The sequence below is a fragment of the Peromyscus eremicus genome, chromosome 6 (assembly GCF_949786415.1).
Source record: "Peromyscus eremicus chromosome 6, PerEre_H2_v1, whole genome shotgun sequence".
Taxonomy (NCBI): domain Eukaryota; kingdom Metazoa; phylum Chordata; class Mammalia; order Rodentia; family Cricetidae; genus Peromyscus; species Peromyscus eremicus.
Window position 1 is genome coordinate 95,113,163 of NC_081421.1, and position 26,452 is coordinate 95,139,614.

General features: G+C 40.9%; 1 protein-coding gene across 1 annotated transcript in view; it reads left to right on the forward strand.

Moving 5' to 3' along the window:
- The first annotated feature begins 2,396 nt into the window (after positions 1-2,396).
- The window catches only part of Prss12 (serine protease 12), a 62,888-nt gene continuing 38,832 nt past the window's right edge, over positions 2,397-26,452 (forward strand). Inside the window, exons 1-2 of the mRNA XM_059265000.1 lie at positions 2,397-2,895; positions 18,578-18,728. Of these exons, the coding sequence (XP_059120983.1) occupies positions 2,397-2,895; positions 18,578-18,728 (650 nt within the window). The remainder of the gene's footprint in view (positions 2,896-18,577; positions 18,729-26,452) is intronic.

Below are 26,452 nucleotides of genomic sequence, written 5' to 3' on the forward strand. Positions count from 1 at the left end.
GAAGCTACGAAATCCAGATGCCGTTTTTCCTATGGGTAACTCTGCTCTGTGTGTTTTGGTTTTATCAAGTTAAATGTAAGAAAAGCATTAGTTCCTCCTTGGGACAGGAAGCTGGAAGACAGGCCTGACTGCCCAAGGCTTTGTGCTCTGGAGCTACCTTCCAACAATTTTCTTAACTCGTTATCTCTACACGCTTGATGTGTGTGTGTGTGTGTGTGTGTGTGTGTGTGTGTGTGTGTGTGTGTGCCATAGCCTGTGTGTGGAGGTCAGCAGACAACCTCAGATCTTCCTTCACTTTGAGGCATGCTCTCTTGTGTCCCGTCCCCCCCCCCCCCACACCCCCCCCACCCCCGCCTTCCCCTAAGCGAGCTGGCTCAGGAACTTGCAGGGATTTTCCTGTCTCCACCCCCAATGGCCTCTGGATTTCAGATGGACACTACCCTGCCTCTTTTCATGTGGGGACCCATCACACCCTCAGGCTTGTGGGAGCCATGCGAGCCCTCTATTCACGAGTCACCTACTCACTGGCTCGTTCACTTCTTCCCCATGGTTTCCCTGGCTGCAAGGGGCATGAGAGATGTGTGGTGGTTGATTTACAGGTTTTTAGGAAGTGTGGCATCCATGGTTGTAGAAGTCATGGAGAGAGAAGAGGAGATTGGGGTCCAAGAAGCCAGTCTGGAGGCCAAGACAGCTTCTCCCTGGCCATCACACACTGCCTAAACTGGAAGAGACACACTGCCCAAACTGGAAGAGACGACTGGAAAGGAAGAAGACTGAGCTGGATTAGAACTGTGTTCTACGATGTCAAAAATCTGTGACCAACTGGCTCTGTCAGCTCCTACTACAGTAACCAAAGTGACCAACCCCAGGTACGTATTATTACTCCCTTACCGGGCGGTGGTGGTGATGGCTCAGGCCTTTAATCCCAGGCAGAGGCACGCGGATCTCTGTGAGTTCCAGGCCAGCCTGGGCCATTACACAGAGAAACCCTGTCTCGAGAAACTAAAACAACAACAAACAAACAAACAAACAAACAAAAACAAGTACAGTCTTAACTATGCTTTTGGAGTCAGAAAAAACACTAGTGGAAAAAATCAAAACAATTAATTAAACCACCTTGACTTAAAAACATTGAATGAAGATTTGACAAATGTACTCTTTCTTGGGTTCTTACTACTTATTTTACACAATGAAATGACTCACGAAATAGTAAATGAAACTGGATTCCTTAAATCCAGTTAGTGGATCCTAGGTAGTGATCAAAACCTAGGTTTTAACAATAGGCATTCAAATTTGTTTAAGTTTTCTTGTGATTGCTTTGCATTGAGGAACAGAGTTCCTTCATGGCAGAAACATGATCGGTCCAGAAAGCAAGCTTATCGTCTTCATCCCCTGCTTCCTGTTTCTTATTTAACTTAGTGGCATAGTCAAGAGCCAGCTAATTCTCGAAGTCCTAAACCAACAGGCTTGGGCACGGCACAGGGGGATGTTGGAAGGGGTGTACTGAACCACACGAAAAACTATAAAATCTCCCACAGGCAGAATCTACTTTGATTGAAGCTAGGTTGAAGAAATTCAGCCCTTGCCTGGGGCAGCAAAGCAAGAGGCTTAATTCAAGTCCTGCAGGGCAGGAGGCAGGTGCCACAGAGACGCAGCTTCTGTGGAGGATGGAGATCAGGATGTATCCTTATAAAAACCGAACAACTGGTGTCCAGGGCATCTGGTGGAAAGTGGGAGGCAGGAAGGAGAAAGGCTCAAGCTCCTGGGCATTTAATTTCTGCTAATGCCCACTGGGACACGGCGTTAAGCTTGGAATCTCAAGCCTAGTGAGTCCTGCCTTCATCCTTAAAGAACTCGGCTCAGCAAAGTGGTTTTAACACTCCTTGTGGGTTTTGATAACTTCTATCCTGTGAGTTGCCAAGGCAGAGAGGTGCATCTAATTCCATCCACATTTCTCCAGAGATTGCAAAAACACAGACAGGACGACCAAGAGTGGGAGGGACGGGTGCCAGGCGGGAGCCGCCAGACAGGGCTGTGGTGCATGCCTGCTGGCACAGGCAGCCTAGACCGTCCCCCACGTTGGCACCAAGAGCCCGCGGAGTTCCGTGCCCCGCTCTGAGCCTCGGGACTGACAGCCCAGGGAGGGGTGGAGGTCGGGCTCGGGGCAACAGTGCTCCTAGCGCTCTTAGCCAGCGACGGAGTCGCCCCTGGCGCTCTAGCTTTTGCTCCGGAGGCCGACCCTTCGGGACCCCGTGCGATCCTCCAGCCGCCCCCGGGGCCGGGACAGCAGGGCGGCGGCGCGAGCGTGGGAGGGGGCTCCAGGACTCTGCCGGCCCCGCCCCGCCCCCTCCTCGGGGACCCGGAGCCTAGCATGGACCACACTCGGCGCCGCAGCCATGGCGCTCGCCCGCTGCGTGCTGGCTGTGATTTTCGGGGCACTGCCCGCGGTGGCCGGCGCTGATCCCGCCTCGCCCTCGCCCCTGCGCCGCCCGCCCTCGCCCCTGCACCGCCCGCAAACGTCCCCGCCGCATCCCCAACACGCGCGCTACCTTCCCAGCCCGCGGCGGCCACCGAGGACCCCGCGCTTCCCGCTCCCGCCAGGGGTACCCGCTGCCCAGCGCCCGCAGGTCCTCACCGCCCGGCACACGCCCCCAGGGCTCCCACGCGGCTGCGGGGCAGGAGAGCTGTGGGGCAACACTACCGACCTCGGCGTCCCGTGTCTGCACTGGGCAAAGGTGCCGCCCTTCTTGGAGCGGTCGCCCCCGGCTAGCTGGGCTGAGCTGCGAGGGCAGCCACACAACTTCTGCCGGAGCCCTGACGGCGCGGGCAGACCTTGGTGCTTCTACCAGAACGCCCAAGGCAAAGTGGACTGGGGCTACTGCGATTGTAGTCAAGGTGAGTGGTGTCCCCGGCGGAGGTGGCAGCTGGGGACTGGCACGGAGGCAGCCTGGCTCGGGGGACAGTGTCTGTGTACCGGGAGACAGGGGAAAGGGGTTGCCGGTTTGCACTGTGGTGTGGTGGTGGGCTGGGTAGCCATATAACTAGTACAGTGCATCCATTTGTACAGTGTGCCAGTCAGGAAAGCATGCATCGTGTGACGATTGTCATGGGGATAGTAGCTGTGAAGGTTGCTCAGTTCTAACGCGTAGAGAAGGTCTGTCCGGCCACCGTGTGTGTGTGTGTGTGTGTGTGTGTGTGTGTGTGTGTGTGTGTGTATTCATCTACCCACAATACACACACATTGGCAGAATTATGCATGGTAGTGGGTGTCTGTTGTCTTGTATCAGCTGATCTTGATAAGGCGCTCTGTATACAAAAAAAAAAAAGTAAAGAAATACATACATTTGCTAACCACTAGTTTGCGAAAGGGAAGAATTAAATGTAAGCTGTGTCCCGGCAAACTTTCTTACCTCTATAGACTCGGATTTGGAAAGCCGTGGTGAAATGTTTGCCTCGCTGCCATTGTTGACTTTAAAGCATGACAAAATTCTCAGGCCCCAATACAAAGACAGTTATGTTCTGGGGCTCCGTATGGTAAATACCACCAGGGAATGAAGAACAAAGGAAAGAAAGGGGCAGAACAGGAACTGCCTTAGTAGCTAAGGAGGCAGCTAGAGTCAAATGAAATCTTCAGCAAAACCATTCCTTCAGCTGTGAGTGTTACTTCTGGAAAATCGCAATTAAGAGTCAACTTCAGCAAAGAAGGTTCCTAGCCGTATCTTAGGTTTGTGGTAGCCAAAGTATCACATCCATAACTTGAATGCAAATATTAATCTACCTTCACACAGTACTTTACTCTGAAATTAATTTCCTTGTAATTAAAATTGAGGTTTTAACTTTTCTCATGCAATAACTGGGAAAGGAAAAAAAATTGACTCTCTTCTAGTAGAACGAAACTTTGGCTGTTTTCAATGACACTCTATGATATGAGTTTCATAGATTTCCTGAAGTGTGTGCTTCCAGCCTTTGGAGGTAACCTTCCCCAATGTCATTCCTTTTTCACAGACAGTTTATTTATCTCTGCCTTCAATTGAGTTAGTGCTTCAAGTTAAAGGAAAGTGATATGAAGGTTAAGATCAATTATTCCTCATCCTGAAGAATGAAGTCATCGCTGTACTCATGATTCATGGACAGAATGCCAATGTGGCTGTAAAAAAAATCAAGATGATGTCAAGCAAAGAGCTCTGCTGTTACCTCATTTACTCTAAGATCGTTTTAATAAAGTCTTGTGTCTAGCAACAGCATTGGCAGCTTTTTATTATTATACTTAGTTTTGTAACTAGACATGATAGAGAATTATTAGGAAAATAATAGGTAAGAAACTATAGACTCTTTTCCCTTCAAAACATAGTAAAAAGGAATTCAAAGTTAAAATATTGTGGTGATCTATTTCTCCTTTCAAATGCACAAGTAACTTTCAGTTTTATAGTCTTAGTGAAGAAAATAGTTTATCTTTGAATTCTCCACCACCCTCTCTTTGGAGAGAAATCAAAAAAATTTTTCAATGCCTCTAGGTTCAGAGCTAGTGTTTAGCAGCCAAAAATCTCAAATGTGGTCACGTTTAGGTAACAAAATATAAGAGAAACAGAAGAAGCTACCCATGATGAGCAACAGACACAAGGAAGAGATTGGCTATGCAATACACGAATTACTCTTACAGGACCCAACCCTGATAACTAAAGCCTTGGGCTCTGTCACTCACTCCTGCAAGTCTGGATAGCTATACTCCATGCTTCTGAGACCTCTGGCATACTCTGAATCGTATAGTGTTCTTATTCCCACACATTTCAGTTGGGGATTTGGACAAGAATACTATATAGTAATGAAAGAATGTTGAATTGTTCTTTAGAAAACATTGATGTTGTTTTGACACAGCAATGTTGGGTAAGACTCCTAACTGTTAGAGCTTTGGGTTTCTCCATGTAAAGAAAAACAGGGTGTTAAAAAAAAGATTTCTTTGTTTATTTGTATGTATGTATGTCTTGTCTCTAAGTATGCACATGTGTGTGTGTGTGTGTGTGTGTGTGTGAGTGTGTGAGTGTTCATACACTTGTGTGCTCTCCATACCTCATGTACCCTTCATTTAAAGCCCAGAAGAAGGGAACTGGATGGCCTCTTCTACCACTCTCTACCTCTTCTTTTGACATGAGGTCTCTCCCTGAGATCTCCTCTTGTCTATGTCCTCCTCAGAGCTGCTGTTAAAGACACCAGCAGGATGTCCCACTTGTTTGTTATGTGGGAGCTGGGATCCAAATTGCAGCCATCACGATTACATAGTCAGCACTCTTTGCTGCTGAGGCATCTCTCCAGCCCAGAAAATCAGTTTTTAAGCAAATTAATTAAAAGAATTTTTCAAGCTCTGGGCATGTACTCAGAATGACCTTGTCTATTTATTACAGTTAGGACTTATGGAACACCCACTCTGTACTGGGTGCTGGACTAAGAATTTGATGTTTGTTTTATTTATTTTTCATAGTCATCTTTATAAAGGAGCCCCTACATTTTCCTGTTGGAAAATCCTAAAGGAAGATTGCCAGGAAAGCAGAAAAAAATATGATAAGATGTGCACATAGATGTGTGCATTTTCACTTCACAGCCCATTTTGCTCCATTTCTTTATTGGTATGCAATGTAGAAACCTCTGTGCTGTGTTGCAATACTCACTTGTTAGCTCATAGGCTAGTCTAAGGGCAGAAAGAAGGAAGAGTAATTATGTTTAGTATAAGTACAATGCACATTATTTCCAGGATCTTATGCTTTAAAGGTATTTTTTTCCTTTACAGAAAACTGGAGCAAAAGAAAAGACTAAAATATAGAAATATGATCCCTCCTTTAAAGCTTAAACTGGGGTCAGAGTAGAGTTTCAAGTCCCATACAGAGAAGTGAGGAAGTAGGGCCCTCCTGTATGATGCAGAAGGAACAGGGTGGACATTTCAGGTGAGCGGAATGTGAACAATCCATTAGCTCATGTATCAGAGCAGGAAATGTAATGCTTTGGCCCTGGCTCCAAGAAACTTACCTATTAGTACTAAAAGATCTTTCTGGGGATTGGGATACCCAAATCAGTCCAGGAGTTAGTTCTCACAGGGAACATTAAACTTTACGTAGAGAGGACTGGTACAATGATTCAGCAGATAAAGCTATTTGCCATTGAGTCTGATGACCCAAGTTTGATCCCTGGGACTCACATGATGTAAGGAGAAAACTGACTCCTTCAAGTTGTCTTTAAGCTTCCCCATGTGTAACATGGAATATGCTCCTCTCTTAGTCACTGGCAGACATGCTGCTTGAGAAGTAGCTGAGAGTTCTAGATCCTGATCTGTAGGCAAATGAGAGAGAGAGAGAGAGAGAGAGAGAGAGAGAGAGAGAGAGAGAGAGAGATATTGATTGATTGATTCTGGGTTTGGCATGAGCTTTCAAAACCTCAAAGCCAGTGGCACACCTTAATGACACTTCAGTGGCACACAACAATGTCACACTTTTTATTCTTTCTGATTCTTTCAAATAGTGCCACTCCTTGGTGACTAAATGTTCAAATATATGACCCTATGGGGGACATTATTATTCAAACCACTCCACCTCCCCCCCAAAAAAATGTGAAAAAAACATCTAAAAATTCACCTAGCCACTCGTTAAAATGCTTGGGCTCTAGCCTCAGAGTCCTAATTCCCACGTTCAGATCACGAACTGCATGTTTCCCTTCTAAGGTGAAGTGATGAGATGCTGTTTAGGTGACTCTTTCAAACCCCAAGAAAACCTATGGGAAAGCATCAGGGCCTTGCTAGAATGTGTAGTGAAGGTCAATGATGTCAGCCATTCTGTGACTTTACCTTGTTCGATCATAGCCTCAGAGCAGGCATAAGACATGCCAACATCGCCGGGCGGTGGTGGCGCACGCCTTTAATCCCAGCACTTGGGAGGCAGAGCCAGGCGGATCTCTGTGAGTTCGAGGCCAGCTTGGGCTACCAAGTGAGTTCCAGGAAAGGCGCAAAGCTATACAGAGAAACCCTGTCTCGAAAAACCAAAAAAAAAAAAAAAAAAAAAAAAAAAAAAAAAAAAGACATGCCAACATTGGTTTCCTGTGTGGTCTTATAGAACAACATCCTTGGTATTTGTTTTGCCTGTGTGTGGTGATAACAGCATAGTTTACCGGAACATCCATCTTCACTGAGTGGGAGCAAGAGGCCATTCTCATATTTCCACAGGCAGCTGACCGCTTCCCTCCAACGATCCTTTGCAATGAGACAGTGAGTGCTTCCTGACTCAGAGTGGCAATCATTTTCACAGTCTCAAGTTGTCACGGCAGAAGGGGCAACTTTGCTCGACTCTGTTCTGGGAATTCTCCTTTTTAACCAGCAGTGAGTTAGTCTCAGGCGGAAGATGGCTGATGAGTAACACAGGTAGACTAAGCGATAAAGATTCAGAGGACTCTGTCAACTTCTCATCACTGTGACAAAACATCTGAGTCGATCAATGTGAAAGGCGGAAGGTTTTCCTGGGCTTCTGTTTTCAGAGCTTTCAGCCCCTAGCCCATTTGGCTCCATTGTTCTGAGGGCTCTTCTGAGGCACAGCGTCAGGGTGGGGTGCTGATGGAGCGCAGCTGCTCATGGCCTGCCAGCCAGGAAACAGAGAGGAAGAATTAGGGGCTGTGGTCCCAATTCCTTTTCACATGCTTACCCCACAATTACCTATCTTCCTCTGACCACACATCACCCATCTCTCAACATACTCATAGGCTGTGGCCAAACCTTAGCACTTGGCTTTTGGGGAACATTTAAAAATCCCAAGTCATAACAGAATGATCTCCAGATCTAACCTCTTATCATCTCATGCTAGTCTGGCCCTAAGTACTTAGCCACCCCAAATCTCTTAGTTCCAATAGACATGCTGGACACACAGGCTAAATATTGCTGTTTACAGACATTCCTTTGGAAGGCCATATGCTGTTTGAAGTGAATATCAATTAAAAGTTAGCTGGGCAGACACAGTGCTCATGCCTACAACCTCAGTACTCAGGAGTCTGAAGCATGAGCATGATCTTTGAGTTCAAGGCCATCATAGGCTGCATAATGAGTTCCAAGGGTAGCAAGGGCTAAAGAATGAAATGCTATCTAAAAAAAAAATGTAGTAGAACTCCCTCCTCCTCCTCCTATATGCCTTTTAATCCTGTATCCTCAAAAAAGAAATGCTTTCTCCTCGAAACAAAGTGTAAATATTATTCATTTCCATTAGTCAAGGAAGAAATAAAGTATGGGAACCAAATATATCGGTCAGCTTTGTTTGGTAAATCCCACTCTTTCCCAAATAAAACAAATGGAAAGCTAAGCCAATTGGACTAATTAGTTACCACGATGCACATTTGTTATAAGAGAAAGAAGAGTCAGAAAAAAATAAGTTCTACCCTAGAGCTTTCAGAGCCACTAGGAATTAGTTTATAATATGCAGGAATCATAATAAAATTTTGAAACGGAGTTTGGTGAAGAACAAAAAAAAGTCACGTCACCATGCCAATATTTTTCCAACTGTTATTGAACTTCACAGGCACATTAACCAATTAATTTTCGTCCTTCTATTGTTCTAGTGGAATTAGATGAATGCCCGCTGACAATAATGAACTACTATCCTCATCCTTGACCAAACTATCCTTAAAACATAGAAATGTCAGCATATAAACTACTCAAAAGAATAAAAAAAAACAACTCGGTTACATTTTGCAGATGTTAATATATGTACTACATTGCATTAAATATACTGCATGGATATATACAAATCATGAAAAATAGCATTATCTGAAGACAGCTGAATTGGGAGAACGTTTGTTGACTTTTCAAGTGCAGTAGAGGATGTTAATTTAACTTTGATAATTTATTTTCAACCTATCTGAAAGAAACTGAAGTGTGCTGGTCTTAACTATTATCATCCTCACCTGTAACTTGAGTCTGTTTTAACATTGTAGAACAGTAGATTTGAATCATAACATCTCAGGTAAAAATGAAATCAAATCATAGTTTAATGTCAGGGCATTTCTCTGAACTAATATCCAACTGAACTCTATCTGCCTCCATTAGTTCTCATCTATAATTCATAGAAACTGTTCATTTATTATTCATGTAGCTACCTTTAGTACCGGTAAAAATATGAGTTGGTCTAGTTCAAAGTGAGAAAACATCCTCTGAAAACCCAATCCTACTCATTGATGCTATGCTTACTGGAAATTTATAAATCCCATAAACTATTCCTTAGTTAGTTTAAGACGTGTTCTGTGACGTGTTATGAAAGATGGCAATTTAACCATGGCCAAGCCATGATTAATATAACCCTACCAGAACATTTCACAAATTTTATGTCATTAAACAGCTAACCCACAAACAAATGGTCGCAACCAGTCTCCCTGGAAGAGAGTCTAGCCATCCAAAGAAGGGTTAACGCTGGGGAGCTGCCATACTTTGCTAGCAAACCCCAATGGCTTGAAACAGAATGGCTAGGATCAAGGTGTTTGGCGAGGCCAAGCAGTCTTTAATGGCAACAAGGGAAGGGTTTCTTGCAGGTTGTTTGCGAGCTTCTCCAACCTCCCCCCTCAAGATAGAAACGCCCCAGGATTCAGGCACCAGAGGCCTTGTGTGCGCCTTTCTGTCTGAATTTCCCCAACATGCAACAGCACAGTCCCTCCGGGGCCCATTCTAATGACCTCATCTTAACCTGTTTACAAATAAGACCATGTTCACAGGTACGGGGAATGAATTAGCACTTCAACATCTTTTGGGAAGCACAGTTCAAAAACAGCCTTAAGCATGAAAAACTGAAACTCGTGGGGAGAATTTTAATAATACCAGCTGTTCTCTACGTTGAATTGATTGAGAGTGATAAAATGGTTAAAGACACCTCTTCTTCCATGCCATGTGTCGGGAGATTTTTTTTTCAGTTTTAATATTTTTATTTTAAATTTTATAAACTTTATTATTAAAAAAAACATGCAAATAAAATGCCTATACACCTTAGTGAACTTCTATACAGTTAAAACAGGCAATCTGAAGCAGTGGCAATCACACTGAATTTTACACTTTCACTATGGAATATGCTTTTATGCACTTATCCACCACCAAGAAATCCATGACAGAGTAAGAAGCAGAGGAACAATTAGCTGTGTATTTTATTGCACGGCTCATGTTCATTGCCTGCACTCACACCTTGCTCATCCCCCTACATTCAGACTTTCCTGTCTCTTTTCTACACATTATGCTATGTCCGCATGTGCTTTTGTTTACGTATACACATATGTTGTTGCCTAGATTCTGCATATGAGAAAGAACATGTGGAACTCTACTTTTAACAAAGCTAGCCATGAGGCCAATTTCTGTGACATGAACTCAGGAATCTTACGTGTTTTCTTTTCTTTCTACATGGAAAGAAAAACTATAATCTAAAATGACAGTAAGTTAAATATTTTTGCCAAAAAATTAAGAAAGTAGAATGCTAAGCATTATTGTGTATTGGCATTGGAATTTTTTAAAAGCATCCATCCGATGGTTTTTGGTGCTCTTCCTGACAAGCTGCCATGGACAGCCTTCACGGTTTTACACATCCACGACTGCTTTGGTGTATACATTTATAATGATTGACATAGTTTCCCTCAGACCTCTGGAATAGAAAATTTCAAGTGATAGTATAGTGAAATCTCAAAATGGAAGCATTTAGAAGATAATAATTCCTGCAAATTTGCCCTTGTGAGATTTGAAGGCAGTGTAGGCTTAGATCTATTAGAATATGATCAAGAGAAGTTAGCTGCTGCTGTGAAGGGTATTTATGTGTGAGGGAAGGGGATAGATCATTATTGATAACACAGGATTGTGGCAATTGGAAAGTATTTGCCAAGCAAAGAATTTAGTTTACAGTTTATGTGAGAAATGATACTGTTGATATGTATAGCAAGAGCATTTAGTCTACCTGGCTTTGAACCTTATGGTTGGTCTGCTTTTTATCCTTTCTTTTTATTGAGCTAAGGTTATTTCCCTTTCCCATGTATAATTGTGTACCTATAAATTTGTATAAATGTGTCCTAGTGTGCGTTTTTAGTGCTGTGAAGAGACACCGTGACCACGGCAACTCTTATAAAGAAAACATTTAATTGGGGTGGCTCACTTACAGTTTCAGAGGTTCATTTCATTATCATGATGGAGAGCCTGGCAGCATGCAGGCAGACGTGGTGCTGGAGCTGAGAGTCCTGCATCTTTCAGGCAACAGGAAGTCGACTGACTGTCACACTGAGTGAAGCTTGAGAGACCTCAAAGCCAGCCCCCACAGTGACACACTTCCTTCAACAAGGCCACACCTCCTAATAGTTCCACCCCCTTTGGGGCTATTTTCTTTCAAACCACCACAAATGTGTGTCTACACATAACACACATCGTATCCACAGCCTTACTGCAAATCTGTATGGCCATTAGGACAAAGCTATCCCTGCTGGAGCGTCTGTCTCATATTTAGGATCCTGACAAAGCCACTGTTCACCTTTCTCTGTGGACAGTCAGTCTGAGGCTGTCTATACATCTGCCTGATTAGTTTATTTCCTTGTAACATTTGGTAAATTTATTGTGATATTTCTAGTAGAAAGATGATCACTATCATGCTATAATGCATGCAGGAATACCCAACATTGTAAAAAGGAATTCTTATAGGGTCTTTGCTTAGGTTTGGAGGCAAGGGGACAGTGCCAGGAAGTAGTCCAGGGGATAAAATTGATAACAACACACCAGCTTCTCAGTGGTGTTGGATACAGCTTTCTGTCATCCACAAATTAAGGAAATTAGTTATAGTTTTTAAGATCACCACCATTTCCAGCATCCTAGGATAATAAACACAAGAGGAACAAGTCTGACAGAGAGCTCATTTGTGGGTAACATGCAAATTGACTTCTCCGAATTGGGAGTGTGTGTAAATTTGTTAAAAGAAAATTGGATGAGCACCCCTCATCTCTTGTCACACCATGGATAGAGCTAAGTGACCCCAGGCTCTCACCATGTGTTTACAAGCCTGAGAAATTATGGTGTGGAAGAATGTTGCCTTGGAAACAGTTCCCACTGTTTTTGAATGGTCCTTGGGTTTTCTTCTTTCCGTCTCTAAATGCCCCTGTTATTTAGGTGATGTGATTATGTCATTTCTTGTTGACAACATTGTTAGGCACTATTTTTTAAAATTATTTCTTTTATTTTTTTCAGATTATAATATAATTAGATCATCTCCTTTCCCTTTCTTCCCCCCAAACCCTCTCTTATACCCTTCCTTGCTCTTTCAAATAAGTGGCCTCTTTCTTCATTAATTGTTGTTACATACATATATGTATATATATAAGTATTCCTAAATAAATAAATACTACCTGCTCAGTATGTATGCTCCTTGCATGTATATTTTCAGTGCTGATCACTTGGTCCTGGATAAGCAATTGGTGTGCTTTTCCCTGGGGAAGACTATTTCTCCAGATAGGCACAGAGTCTCACCATTATTTACTTCCAGTTTAAATACAGCTATAGTTTGTTTTTGTTACTAGAACATTTTAGCTCTGTAGACCTGAGTAATTTGGTGGTGGTGGGAGTTAATATAGATGATGTATCAATGTAAATGCAATTTAAAATAACATTTGAGATGAATAAATGGATTATTTGATTGAAACAAACTGTTGGAAACTATAAATAAAAGAAATAAACTGCTGGTGTTTGTGGTATGCATGATATTATATCTACCTGTAGAAGATTTATGATTTAATATAATCTCAAACTATTCAAACTCTCAGACATATTTCTTTAATTCTTTTTACTTACTTATTTATTTAGTGCGTGTATCTGGTGGGTATGCTCATACCTCAGATGTACATGGAGCTCAGAGGACAATTTGCATGACTTTGGCAGTTTAGCAGCTGACACATTACCTGATGAGCCATCCACTGACCCAGACATGTTTCTTTTAAAACATACTGTGCATCACATGTTTCAGTAGGTTAGATAGGGGCTCCTCTTGCTTAGTCTAAGTTTAAAAGTTGAGACTGTATGATGAATGTCACATGGCCTGTCAGCTGTGAGGCCACATCCATGTGGCCTCCTGAATGATCCCGATTTGACAGTATAGACTTTGCTTCCATTATTGCCGCCTTTTGTTTCTTGTGATTTCGTTGTGAAATATGATATATTTTTCTTAAACGCTCACATTCTCTGAGAATGATTATTTGGAAAATAATAGTGGTCAGTGATTAAGTGAGTACAAATGAAATTAATAGATAATGTAAGCATACTATTTTTGAAAATTATCATAAAACGATACATGATAACACTTCAATACGCAAATTATCTCAGAATTTTTAAATAGGGCTTGTTTTTTTTTTTCTTTTTAATTTCTTAACTTACAAAATAAAGGTCATCCTATACATTTAACTTCTCTCTTTCTCTTCCTCTCATATCTCTCTCCCCTCTTCTCTCTTGCTCTCTGTGATGTACATGTGTATGTAGTGCATTTGCCTGTGTCTGCACATCTGGAAGCCAGAGGTCAACTTTGGGTATCTTTATTACTCTCCACTTTTTTCTTTCAAGATTTATTTTTTTGTATGTATGAGAGTTTTGCCTGCATGTATGTATATATGTGCACCACATAGGTTGTCTGGTGTATGTGGAGGCCAGAAGAGGGTGTTGGATCTGGAACTGGAGTTAAGGATGTTTGTCAGCCTCTGTATGAGTGCTGAGAACTGAACTCAGGTCCTCTTCAAGAGTAGCGGGCACTCTTAACCAATAAGCCATCTCCCAAGCTCTGAGTCTTTATGTATATATAATGTGTCTATATATATTATATAAAATATATCATATATATTATATGTCAATATATATGTTATCTTTGAGAATTTCATACATATATACATTGTACTTTGATCATATCCACCCCCTCACTCTCTCCCTTAACTCCTCTTAGACTCTCTCCCCAATATGTCTTCCTCCCAACTTTATTTCCCCCCACCTCTTTGTGTGTGTGTGTGTATGTGTGTGTGTGTGTGTGTGTGTACACCACACTTTATCCATTAGAACTGCCCAAATGCACATAGATATGAAGCATGGACAATCTACCAGAGGCCACACACTGTTTTGATCAAAGAAAGAATACAAATCATCACCCAGAAAATACAAACCAGAGAAGCCAATATGATTGTCCACATCATCCTTTGGTGCCGCTCCCCCTTTTTAAAGGTACAAGATCTTCTTAATAAAAACAGAGCAACCTAGCTTCCTGCCTGGGAAGACACATTCATGTTTTAAATATTTCCCAACTGTTTATTGTTTGATTGATGGATACTGTAGCATGAAAGCAATTATAGATATTACCATGTTAACCAGCTAAGTGTTGGATATTTTCAAATTATAAACCATCTGCACCTTTTAATGTATATATTAATGGGCTAAAAGTAGATCCCATCTGCATGCTCTTATTTTTTGAATGAGCTTCAAGGTCTTGCTGGCACATATTTAAAATGTCTAACATAGGGTACTGGAGTCGGAAGAAATGTTCAGGTATCTAAGCTTCTCCATTTTCACCCTGATTGTCAGAGCTTGGAGACACTTGTAGCAAAGAGTGACAATTAGCTAAGGCCACACTCCAACTTGAGTCTCACTTGGCCAGGTGACAGACTTCTTGCACAAAAACATCTAGACTCTTATTTTATATCTGCAAATTGTCCATTTTCTTCTTGGTCATGACTTAGGGCAAAAGCTTACACAAGCAAATATTCAAGACTGAGGGTAGAGGCTGCTGGGGAGATGATTCAGATGTTAAGGGCGTTTGTTGCTATTGCAAAGGACTGGGTTTCAGTCCCTAGCACTCAGTTAGTAGTGGACAATCATTTGTAACTCTAATTCCAGGGAATCTGATGCCTTCTTTTGACCTTCAGGTCACTAGGCATACACAGGGCACATATACATACATGTAGGCAGAACGCTGTACACATAAAATAAAATTTAAAAATGTAAAGTTTAAAGGTTTCTGATTTGATGTTTAATTTCCTTGATTTATATGTATTTAAATTTGTGATGTCTGCTTTTCTTTTTTCCCCCCAAATTCATCTTTATTAGTTTCTTCCATTTATAAAAATCCAAATGCTTTGATAAAATTTATTTTCTTACATTTGATAAAACTAATATTGCCATTGGATTTTCAGAGGAAACAGAGTAAGAAAACAAACCTCGTTATCTGGACTGGGCCATATTCCCACTTATTGGAATGAAGTTTGTTGTCAAGGAGATTTAAAAACATAGTGTTTTGTGAAACAGACATCTGGTGGGTGGGGCATGACCCCAGAAAGTGGCAGCTGCTGTCGTGTGTAGCTTTTCCCGTTATAAAAAAAAAAAACAAAACAAAAAACTTATTTGAATTTTGCTGCTTTAAATATGGTTCTAGATGATAAATGTGCCTTAGTTAAATAATTTCCTTAAGTATTTAAATACAGACCTAAGTCTGAATCATATTCAACAATCTAATTAAATATTGTTGACTATGAATGCATCGACTCTGAATTCTGTTTGCTTTTCAAATAATATCTAATTTTATCATATTTTCTCTTTTTATATCTTAGTTACAGAAAGATTGTGCACTGTATATTATGTTGGACATGAAACACTTATTTTGGCAACAGGAAATCCTGAAAGGTTCAAGATGATCTTGATACCAAATATGAAATACTGCAGCTGGGACAGATGCTTTCCCAGTGTCTAATTGTCTTAGCTATGTTCTCTCTAGTACGATAAGTACCCTGACAAGTGCAACTTCACTGAGAAAGGGTTTATTCTGGCTTATGGTCTCAGAAGGACATGGTACACCATAGCACGGCAGATGTGGCACTAGACAGGGAAAGTGTAACCGTATGAGTGAGAGGCTGTCTAGTCACATTGCATAGGACTGTAAACAGGAAGTAGGGTGGGGCTACAAAGCCTCAAGCCCTGCCTCTTGTGACCCACTTCCTCCAGTGAGGCTCCATAACCTTCCCAAATAGCAGTGCTAACAATGGACCAAGTTTCCAAACACATCATCCTATATTTCACATTTAGACCATAGGAATGGGGTGTAGTTGTAATATTAGCAGTTTTCTTTGAGTTGTAGATAGCATATTCCCTCTTACTGGTTGTTGGCTTGAGTAAAGTCTCCTTCCTACTTATGTACTAAGTATATGCTGATTGACAGTATGTTTCAAGTATGCAAATGGACATCTGTGAATATGAACATAAGAAGGAAAAGAACACATAAGATAGTGTATGAGCTTGGGGATTGTAGTATGTTTTAATATGTAACCACAATCTGAATACACAGTGTATTTCTTTTTATATTTTCTTTGGTGATAACACCATGAACAGATATCCTAAGACCTGAAATGCTGACTACCAGTTCATAGAAGTGTTTGAGTATAGGTCCTGGGAAAAATAGAGAGGGTGATTTAAAAAATAAAGAAGCTCCCGTTACAAGACACCCTAAGGGCCAATTTAGAGTGATTGCTATGAATTGTGATGAAGAGCCGGCATGGTGCAGGTATGGTTTAATGTCTGTGATCCTTTTTCTGAGCCTGATACCCATTACATCTTGATGTTGTCTATGTTTTATCTCTTTTACTTTTTGTTCCTGTGAATTCCGCTGTTTGCCCCAATCAATTTTATCATTTTTATTTTTACGTATTAACTTTTGCTAAATATGCTAAGAAATAGATTTCCTTGTGATATTTTCATGCACATTTTACTTAGCTCTTCTCTGTTCACCTAGACTTTGTCCATGCTCTCATAATTTAGGTATCTACAGGAAGACCTGGCTTTGTATGTTCAAAACCGCCAAAAGATTAATTGCTGTGTTGGAAAGATGCATCTGTGGATGTTAAGAAGTAGGCTGGGGCTGGTACCTGGGGGCAAACTCCATCAACAGATGAGGAAGGGATAGTGTCTCTGTCGTCATCTTCATTCAGAGGGAGTGACAATTGACATACAAACTATAAATGACAATTCTAAATAGACATAGACCTCCAGGAGACACAAAATTCATCAGTGGAGCAGGGCATGCCTCAGAGTGCCATTTTATGTTTTATTTATTCATTTTTATTGTTACTTTGAAACTGAGTTTTTCTGTGTAGCATTGGTTGGTCTAGAATTTGCTCTCTAGAGCAAACTGGCCTTCAACTTGTGACCATCATCCTGCTTCTATCTCCTGAGTATCATGAATATTGTTTTAACTGGGCAAAGATGTCTTACATTTGTTTATGCTGCATTTGTTTAATGATGCAAGGATGTGTTGCTGTTTCACCTTGCCTGCCTAAATACCTTGATGGGTTTAATAAAAAACTAAACAGCCAATAGCTAGGCAGGAGAAAGACTGGGAGGTAGAGAGGATAAGTAGGGGGAAAAATCTAAAAATGAGGAGAAGAGAGAAGAGAAAGAGGAGAAAGAGGGGGACACACCTGGGGCAAGAAGCCAGGCAGCTGCCAGCCAGTCAGAGAAGTAGTGAAAGTAAGATACACAGAAGTAAGAAAGGTAATAAACCCCGAGGAAAAAGGTAGATAAAGAGAAACAGGTTAATTTAAGTTACAAGAGCTAGCCAGAAATGAGACTAAACTAGGCCAAACATTCATAACTAATAAGTCTCCGTGTCATGATCTGGGAGCTGGTTGGTGGCTCACACCAAGAGGGAAGATTACAGCTTGCACCCATGATGTGCTAGGATGCTGATTCAGCTCAGGTAGTCAGGCCAAGCCTTCTGGGGAAGGGATGTTGATAGTTGAGAACCTATCAATCTATGAGAAAGAGTCATGTGAAGATCGGGGGGCATGATTTCAAGCATAAGGTAAAGCAGGAATAGGGATTCTGAGGTGGGAACCTACATGGGAGTTTTTTTAAGGACAGAGGCTGGAGACATGTGGTTAAAGCCAAGTGAATGGACCGGGAGTGGTGACAGGGCTTTAGAGATTTAAGAGGCACCAGAACCGTGGGAATGTGGCCACTTGTGGGTGTTCTTAACACAGAGAAAGTGAGTATGTACTGAGCTGCACCCAAGTGAATTCTCAATAATTGTTTTTTGGAGGTCCAATCTATAATGTCCCCTAACTCATTACAATGAATTAGATGGAAATTTGCACTGATTTCTACAAATGTAAAGATAATTCACGTTGAACACAAGTATGTTATAGACATGAGAACTATAGTTAATAATTACATTTGAGAATGTTCAGTTTACTGTAAGTAAAAAAATTAATGACTCCCTCATAATCTGATGAAAATTAACTCTGTCTCAAGTGATTGGAAGTTTGTTCATGTGTCCTTTCTGCTTTCTAAAGTTGTAAAAAGCTTAATTAGGACTATTTTCTCCAAAGATATCTCTATATAAATCTAATTCAATGTGGAGTATTTTAATTGGTCAAGATTCTCATAATGTCTATTAGAGATGCTTGTGTATGTCTATGTCACCGGTGTGGCTTGACCAATATTATTTCTGAGAATGGGAGAAAATGACACATGTGTATTGTGATGGAGAAGTACAAAAACATGGCTTGAAGTTGCTTTTAATTTTGCATCACACAGTCCGGCTGTTGCCTGTCATTCGCCTTGCTGGTGGGAATAGTGGGCATGAAGGTCGAGTGGAGCTGTACCACGCTGGCCAGTGGGGGACCATCTGTGACGACCAATGGGACGATGCCGACGCAGAAGTCGTCTGCAGGCAGCTGGGTCTCAGGTTTGCTCTGTACCGCTTCTGTCTTACCTTCTTACTTTTTGATACTGCTACTTCTGTACTCCAGAGAGGGTGCTGTATGTTTAAATTGCGTATTTCCTTAAACCAATGGAAAAGTCTACCTTTTTATCTTTGTACTAGTTTGTAAGCTCTCTGAAGAGTACATGCATGTATTCTATAGATCTAATCTGACTTTTGTTGGAATTAGGGATTTTCTACTTTCATTGGTAGCCTTTACATTGCTCTTAGGTAAGGCTGTCATTGTCTATTACAGTGTTTTTTTTTATAAGTCACTGGATGATGTACTAATTGTTAGCATACTATATAAATTTAAATTTTCCAAAGATTATCTAAACTGTAGAAGTTCACTTCTCTTTTTGTTGTTTTAGAAAAAAGGCTGTTTTTTCACGCACAAAGGAAGTAATTCCCATATAGGGAATGGAATAAAGTGTATAATAAGGACATCAGGATGAAAAACAACATCCAATGTCCTTCCAGGCTTGTGATTATTCTGGAATATTATGCTTGTTTAACATTGGTTAACAAAGCTAAAAGTTTACCTAGGGTTATATGAGATCTTTTAAAGGTTAATATTTTACACTAAATTTAGTTATTCTACTTAGCACTTGGTGGGAGGTCCCTGTGATGAGAGTCTCTCAGGGCATATATCATTTTGTCTAGTTGGCCAAATTCTTGATATTGAGGTAGGATTTGTAATCTTGGGCCATTTAGTCTAAGTTGTTTGGAATTGTTTTATGACAGCTCCCCCTTTCAAAACTCTATATTCACATTGAAGCATTTTAAAATTTTATCTCTGAAAGCTTTAGTATGCCTCTCTTAAGAATAAGAACATTGTCCAACATAGCCGAATTACCATTCTCATAAGCAGCCTAATTTCTCATTGTATTCAAGTGTTTTTAGTCACTCACACAGCGTCTTTGACACACGCTTTGCCCACAGGGGGACTCAGTCCCAGGTATCCAGTGCAGCTGGACATTATGGCCTTGAAGTCTTTTAGAACCTAGGCCAGTTTCTTCTATTTTCACAGCCTTGACTTGTTGAACGGACACACTAGAGACTGCCCCATCTTCTGAATTAGTGTCATTTAGTTTAGTTCTTTAATTCTTACAGGTTCTGAAAATGGAAACTAGTCACAAAGGCTTGATTGGCTCAATGCTAGCATTCTGCTTAGAAACCACCACAGATGATGGGTTATTGTCTTGCTCGCCACCGGGAGTCACGGAGTCAAAATGGTGCTCTGTTTTTTGTTTTTTTTTTTTTTTTTTAAGTCCCATAATGGCAAGGCTAAAATTGAACATTAAGGTGACTTTTTCAGTTTGCGTAACTGGATCTAACTGCTGACTTGTAGTTCATGTGTGGGAAAGGAACAAGCATGAGAATCCTAAGACAGTGGCTTTTAATTCAGTCACTAGCAGTATTTTTGGCTAGTATTTCTTTAGGTGGACCAGATAGGGCAAGCCAGTTCCTTTTAATAAAACTACAACAAATTGTGGAATTTACAAATGATTTTTTTTTTTCGAGACAGGGTTTCTCTGTGTAGCTTTGCGCCTTTCCTGGAACTCACTTGGTAGCCCAGGCTGGCCTCGAACTCACAGAGATCCGCCTGGCTCTGCCTCCCGAGTGCTGGGATTAAAGATTTTTTAATTGTTTGACTAGGTCTCAATTTCAAGGCCAGTGTTGTTTAATGTTTCGAAGCTTTGCTGTCGGAGATAGAATAACATAGCATGAGCACCTTCTGGCCTCTCAAAGTCTGTGGTCCCACCTCTGAGTTGTTACAGGATAGCTCTTACTAACAGTTTTCTTGCCCATAACATGTTTCTAATTTACAGTGTTGAGTTATGTAGTAGCCATACAAAATACATTGGCTGTCAGGGTCAATCTAATTAGGGAGCGTTAGATTTAAAAGATGTTGAGTAAGCTGAACATTTGATTGTGAGATTATCAGACAAAATTCCTCTATCCAAAACTTCTATTTAGTTGGAAGTATCTCCAGATTCTGTATTTTCAAAACACTCTAAGGCAGTGGTTCTCAATCTTCCTGATGCTGCGACCCTTTAATACAGGTCCTCATGTTGTGGTGACCCTCAACCATAAAATTATTTTCATTGCTATTTCATAACTATAACTTTGCTACTGTTATGAATTGTAATGTAAATATCTGATATGCAGAATATCTGACATGCAGCCCCTGTGGGGGTCACAACCCACAGGTTGAGAACTGCTGCTCTAATGATTTGTGTAATCTGTATTTACCCAGCTGTCAATTGCTTATGCTCAGAAGTGCAATGTGATTTTTCATCTTGACTATGAAGAAATCTATGCCTTTGCCCAAAATATTATTTTAAAGATTGTGTCAATAGTATGTTGACTTTTACTAATGAAAAATTTTAATTTTTTGAGACTTTAATATGAGTACACTACTTACATCATTTCTATACCTCCTTGTTTGCCACTCCAACTCCTCCTGTTCCCTCAAACTCCCTCTCAAGTTCATGACCTCTTTTCAAATAATTATTGCTACATATATATTCTATGTACATAGACATACATATATACACATACGTATATACGAAACACAACCTGCTGAGTCCATTTAGTGTGACTCATGTGTATATGTCTGGCAATAACCACTTGGGATTGGGTAACCTATCAAAGGGATTATCCCTGGAGAAGCCAGAGTCTTCCTTTCTCAGTAGACATTAATTGTCTGTAGCTCTTCCTCCAGGGTTATGCCTTCCGAGATTTCTCCCATCCACAATGGCATGCCAATGGATGATGTTATTATGCTGATCGTATTCAGGCAACCATATTGTTAAGATTTCATGGGTATAGCTTCGCTATCTAGAAAACATGATCTAGTATTTGGAAAGAAGATAGAAGCACACTCACCGGGAAGACTATGCTAATGTCGAGCACACAGCTAGATTAAGTAAGGAATGACTTTCTTCAGTATAAGCTCGTTGCTTTCTTTCTTGGTTGCTGACTCCTGACCTTCAAGTGTTCTGTCACTGAATTCAATCCCCAGCTCTGTCTTTCTCATTTTTAAATTCTTTATTTTGAGAAGGAAACTGACACACCCAGGCTGCTCTTGAACTCACTTTATAATCTATGTGGCTCTTGAATTTGTAATCCTCCTGCCTCAGCTTCACTCTCTGGTTGGTTGGCTCCTTTTGCTTTGGGGCCTGTGATGAGGCAGAACATCATGTTAAAATAAGCTCCTTACTTCAGAGCTGGGAGGGAGAGCCCAATGTCCCACAGTCCTCTCTGATGGCTTTTCCCTAATGATCTAAGACCTCTCACTAGTATCCACTGCTTAATGGTTTCACCGTTAAAAGCTGCTGATGCTGGGGCAAGGCAGCAAAGTCCTCCTGAAAGCCCTAAGCAACAAGCAAGCCAGCTTCATAGAGCTTTTCATGGTGTAGGCGCCCTGATGTGCTGAGTTGAGCTGTCCACCTGACTTTCTTTCAGTTGATTTTATAGTTCGCTCATAGCTTGTATTCAAGTGAAACTTTGCAACTCCCCTGCCTCTGTATTAGCTAAGTACCTTTGGATGAAGTTGTTTTTAGTGGTCCACGGGGAGACAGCATAGTTGTTTCTTGCTTGATTTGTTTTGTTCTTAGGCAAATTTTGTTTCTCTTTTGCTTGCTTTGTTGAATTCCCAAAGGAATCTGCATCATGAGTTGCTGGGGTGCTAGCTGAAATTTTCTTGTGAGATTCTGTCATTCTGACCCTCATAGTTTAATAGCATCTGTGTATGTTGGTAGCTGGAAAGATTTCTGAATGCAAAGGAAATTATTATACTTAAGATACTTAAATTTGATTAGCTCAGTATGTGGGGATGAGGAGGAGGAAAAAGGGAGGCAGATGTTATCAAATTAGATAATCTGGGGATGCTTATGTACTCAGTAAAATTCAGGTGGAGCTTAATATTAAAAGCATTTCCTCCGCCTGGCTTTAGGAACCTTTAAAAGCACAGCTTAGCATTACATCACATTTGATTGTGCTGAAGTTCCATAATTTACACAAAAATTTAATTATTTAAATGTTTCTTTCCATTAGTTTTGTTTTCCTTAGAGGGAGCTATAAAATTCTCCTATAGGATGATATTAAATATTAGAATAACATTATTATAGTATAAGTTGCTTTTAAAATTTTTTCTTTACCTTTTTATTTCCCTGTCCATTAAAAAACGTTGACTCCCTTACAAAATTTACAATAAAAAATTCCAGATATATGGACTTGATTAATCAGAGAGGAAGGTTTATTAACAGATGGGAAAGTGATGCCCACTTTTAGCCATGTTCTTGATTTCGTCCTGTGAGTCGGAAACAGTCTTGAGACTCATGACTCAATCTATAGAGGATTTTTTCCCATTCACACTATACTCTGTTAAATGGCAGGACAAAAACATAGAGCTGAAAGAAACAGAGAAGTAAGACGAGAAAGGAAATGATAGTGACAGTGTTTTGACTGGACTGTGTTAGACATGGCATCTGCCATCAACTGAAAACATCCTGGGAGGCTGTAAAACACTAGAAGTTCAGAGCCTGCTGAAGTTACTATTTAGATAGAGTGGGATGCTGGGAAAGCTATTTAACTCGTAAGCCTCTGTTTTCTTGCCCATAAAGCTGGTATTATAACATAATAAAGCTGTAGTGGAAGATTAAATGAGTTAATATGCACAGTGCTCTTAGACCGGTGCCAGGCAAGTCTTAAGCAGTCATTGTATATTAGGAGTCACTGGTGATGGAGGGGACTGATGACCAGTACGCTGATGATTAAAAATGAGTTTCTATAGCCATAGGTCGCAAATGTTACAAACTGATATGTGTAGTTAAAGAAGGAGTCCTTTATAACCTAAAGAGCATGTGCTTTGCTAGCCTACCTACCTTGTCTGCTTCAGATAGTGGCCAAGTTTGGGTCTTCAGTTAATCATATGGTGGTGTTTGTTTGGCAGTTTCTGTAATGGGTCCATGCCCTTTGATTAGTGACGAGAACACATTGGATGAGGGTCAAACACAGAATGAAGCCAGAGAGTGTTCATTGGGAATTGCTATCACCTAGGTCAAATGGCTTCACAAATGAAACAAGCCAGTGCGTTATATCAGAACAGCATTTCCCATAAGCTTTCTCTGCAGTCAGGGCATGAAAGGAGTCAATGCTTGGAGCTTTAGCACGGAACTGGCAGGCTGGTGTGGAAATGATTTCCATATGGGAAGGACAGTGTTTGGAGCAGCTTACTCAGTTCATGTGGACAGGAAGAACAGAGCACACGCGGCTTACTTACTCAATTCATGTACACAAGAGGGACAGAGCACACGAAGCTTATTCAATTTATGTGGGATGGGAAGGACAGAGCACACACTGCTTATTCCATTCACGTAGAACTTTTTGACATCCTAGCCCATGAGTTTGATTCCTCTTTCCCCAGTATTGTCTGATCTCTTTAGAAGCCATTCATTTCTTTGTTTTTCCTGTGAAACCAGCAGCAGGTCATGAGGAAATCCTGACTGAAGGAGTGTGTGTGCATAATATGTGTATGTAAACACATACATGTCTTCTTAATTTTAATAAACTCAAACATTGGCCAAGTTAATGTTGCATGATATTTTCCTGGTTAGTACTTCCCCCTCAAGTTTCTTTTGCTTGTCTGATGCATTTATCTTAATTAAATGTTTTTAAGATCTTTAACATATTATTTCAGTAGAAAATATGGAAATATATAAAACAGAAAACAAAACACTCACTGATGCTTTAGAAATAGACTTTGGCGTAAGTAACTTCTCTTGAGTCACCATTTGGAACACCCACATACTGGATTCTTCCTCAAGCACGTGAGGCAGCCAAAGGCAAGCAACAGGTCTCATTGTTTGTTCTGAGAGCCTGTGCCGTGCAACCAGTCTATCTGCCCCAGAGTTTGGGGTGTCACTCCCAGCGAACAGATGACATCAGGCTTTGTATTTTTTTCCCCTTGGGGACAGAAATCCTTTGCCAAAATATTGCCTGAAGAATAATATTACTCCTTTAAATCTGTGAAACACATGACAGGTATGAATATTTTATTTTGCTTTGACCGCTCACAAACTTGAACATCTTATGCGGTCAGTGACCATAGGTAATTCTTTCTCCACTTTAATCCACCCCATTGCCCTGTTATTTTTGAAATTGGCTGCCTTCTTGTTCATTAAAATTTAATAGTATTCGTATCCTTAATAACTACCAGGAGTTGGTTTGGTTGCTGTCACATATTGCAAATATTTATTCTAATGTATTCCATTTGCCAGTGACTGACTATGTGGTGGTTTTCAATTTGTATATAATTTGTATATACTCAAATGTAACCTTTTTAGGCTTTATTGTTCCCGCCTTCTAGGTTTCCTGTCTTGTTCAAAAAATCATCTACATCTAAGGTTATAAGAATAACACTCCTATTATTTTAGCATAGTAACTTTTTACTATTCATTCCCCCCACCTCTCTCTCTCCTTCTCCCTCCTTCTCTGTCTCTCTGTCTGTCTCTCTGTCTCTCTGTCTCTCTGTCTCTCTGTCTCTCTCTCTCTCTCTCTCTCACACACACACACACACACACACACACACACACACACACACACACACGCACACTTCTTTCACTCCATATCCTTTTCCTTTTCATCTTTAAACCACTTGGATTTAATTTTGAGTCTGGGATCAGACTTTACATTATTCCCTGATGCTTCGGTTTCTTTCTAGCCTTATTGTAGTTAGTGAATTGCGTCCAATGACAGTTTTCCTGAACATCTTTTCCTGGTGCAAAGCTCTAAGGATGCGGTTAATTTGCCTTTCTCTGAGCCTGGTTCTCCATGACCTGCACAGTCCCCCAGTCACCATTCATTCACTGTGTCCTCTGAATCACAGTCTATGCTTATTCTCATTAATTTCTCTCTTATAAAGGGCCATGTTTTAGCTATTATTTTTTGTTGTTGTTATTAATAAATTATCATCATCAAAATGAACTAGGGAAGAAAAGGGTTTATTCTGACTTAAAGTTCCGGAGTAACAGAATCCATTATAGTGGGGAGGTCATGTAACAGTCAAGGAGAGCATGGTAGAGCAAGCTCTCTGCCAGCCGGAAGCTGGCCAAACACACAAGCATCACACAAGAAGCAGAGAAAGAACAGGAAGTGGGGCCAAGCTATACAACCTTAAAGCCCAGAGCCAGAAATGTACTTCCTTCAGTGAAGCTCCACCCCTTAAAGGTTCCATACCCCACCCCCAGCATGAGAAATTGAGGATCAAATGTTCAAGTACATGTGCTTAAACCACTACAGACCAGACAGCAAATACCTTAGACTTTGTAGCCACTCAGCTGCACCATTATGGCACCAACACTGCCTTTGGCACTAGCATGGCTTGGCTTCAACACAGTTTTACTTTCGTATAAGAAAAGTTGGGTTTCAGTTTATGTTACACATCACCAATTACATTATCATTCAGTCTCGCCCTTCCCGCTGATCATTCAGAATTGGTAGAAATCTATCTTAGCGCAACGGCAGAATGAAACTAGGTGTCATTCAGTATTTATCCATGGGTCATCATTTGCTGTCATCTGATCTAGGGCCATTAGCTGGGGCTTCTCCTGTCTTGTCGTGGATCCTTCTGAAAAAGGAGTCACAAATCTCAGGCATAGAATTCAAAGCAAACTTTTTCATAAGTTAACTCATTTTGACAA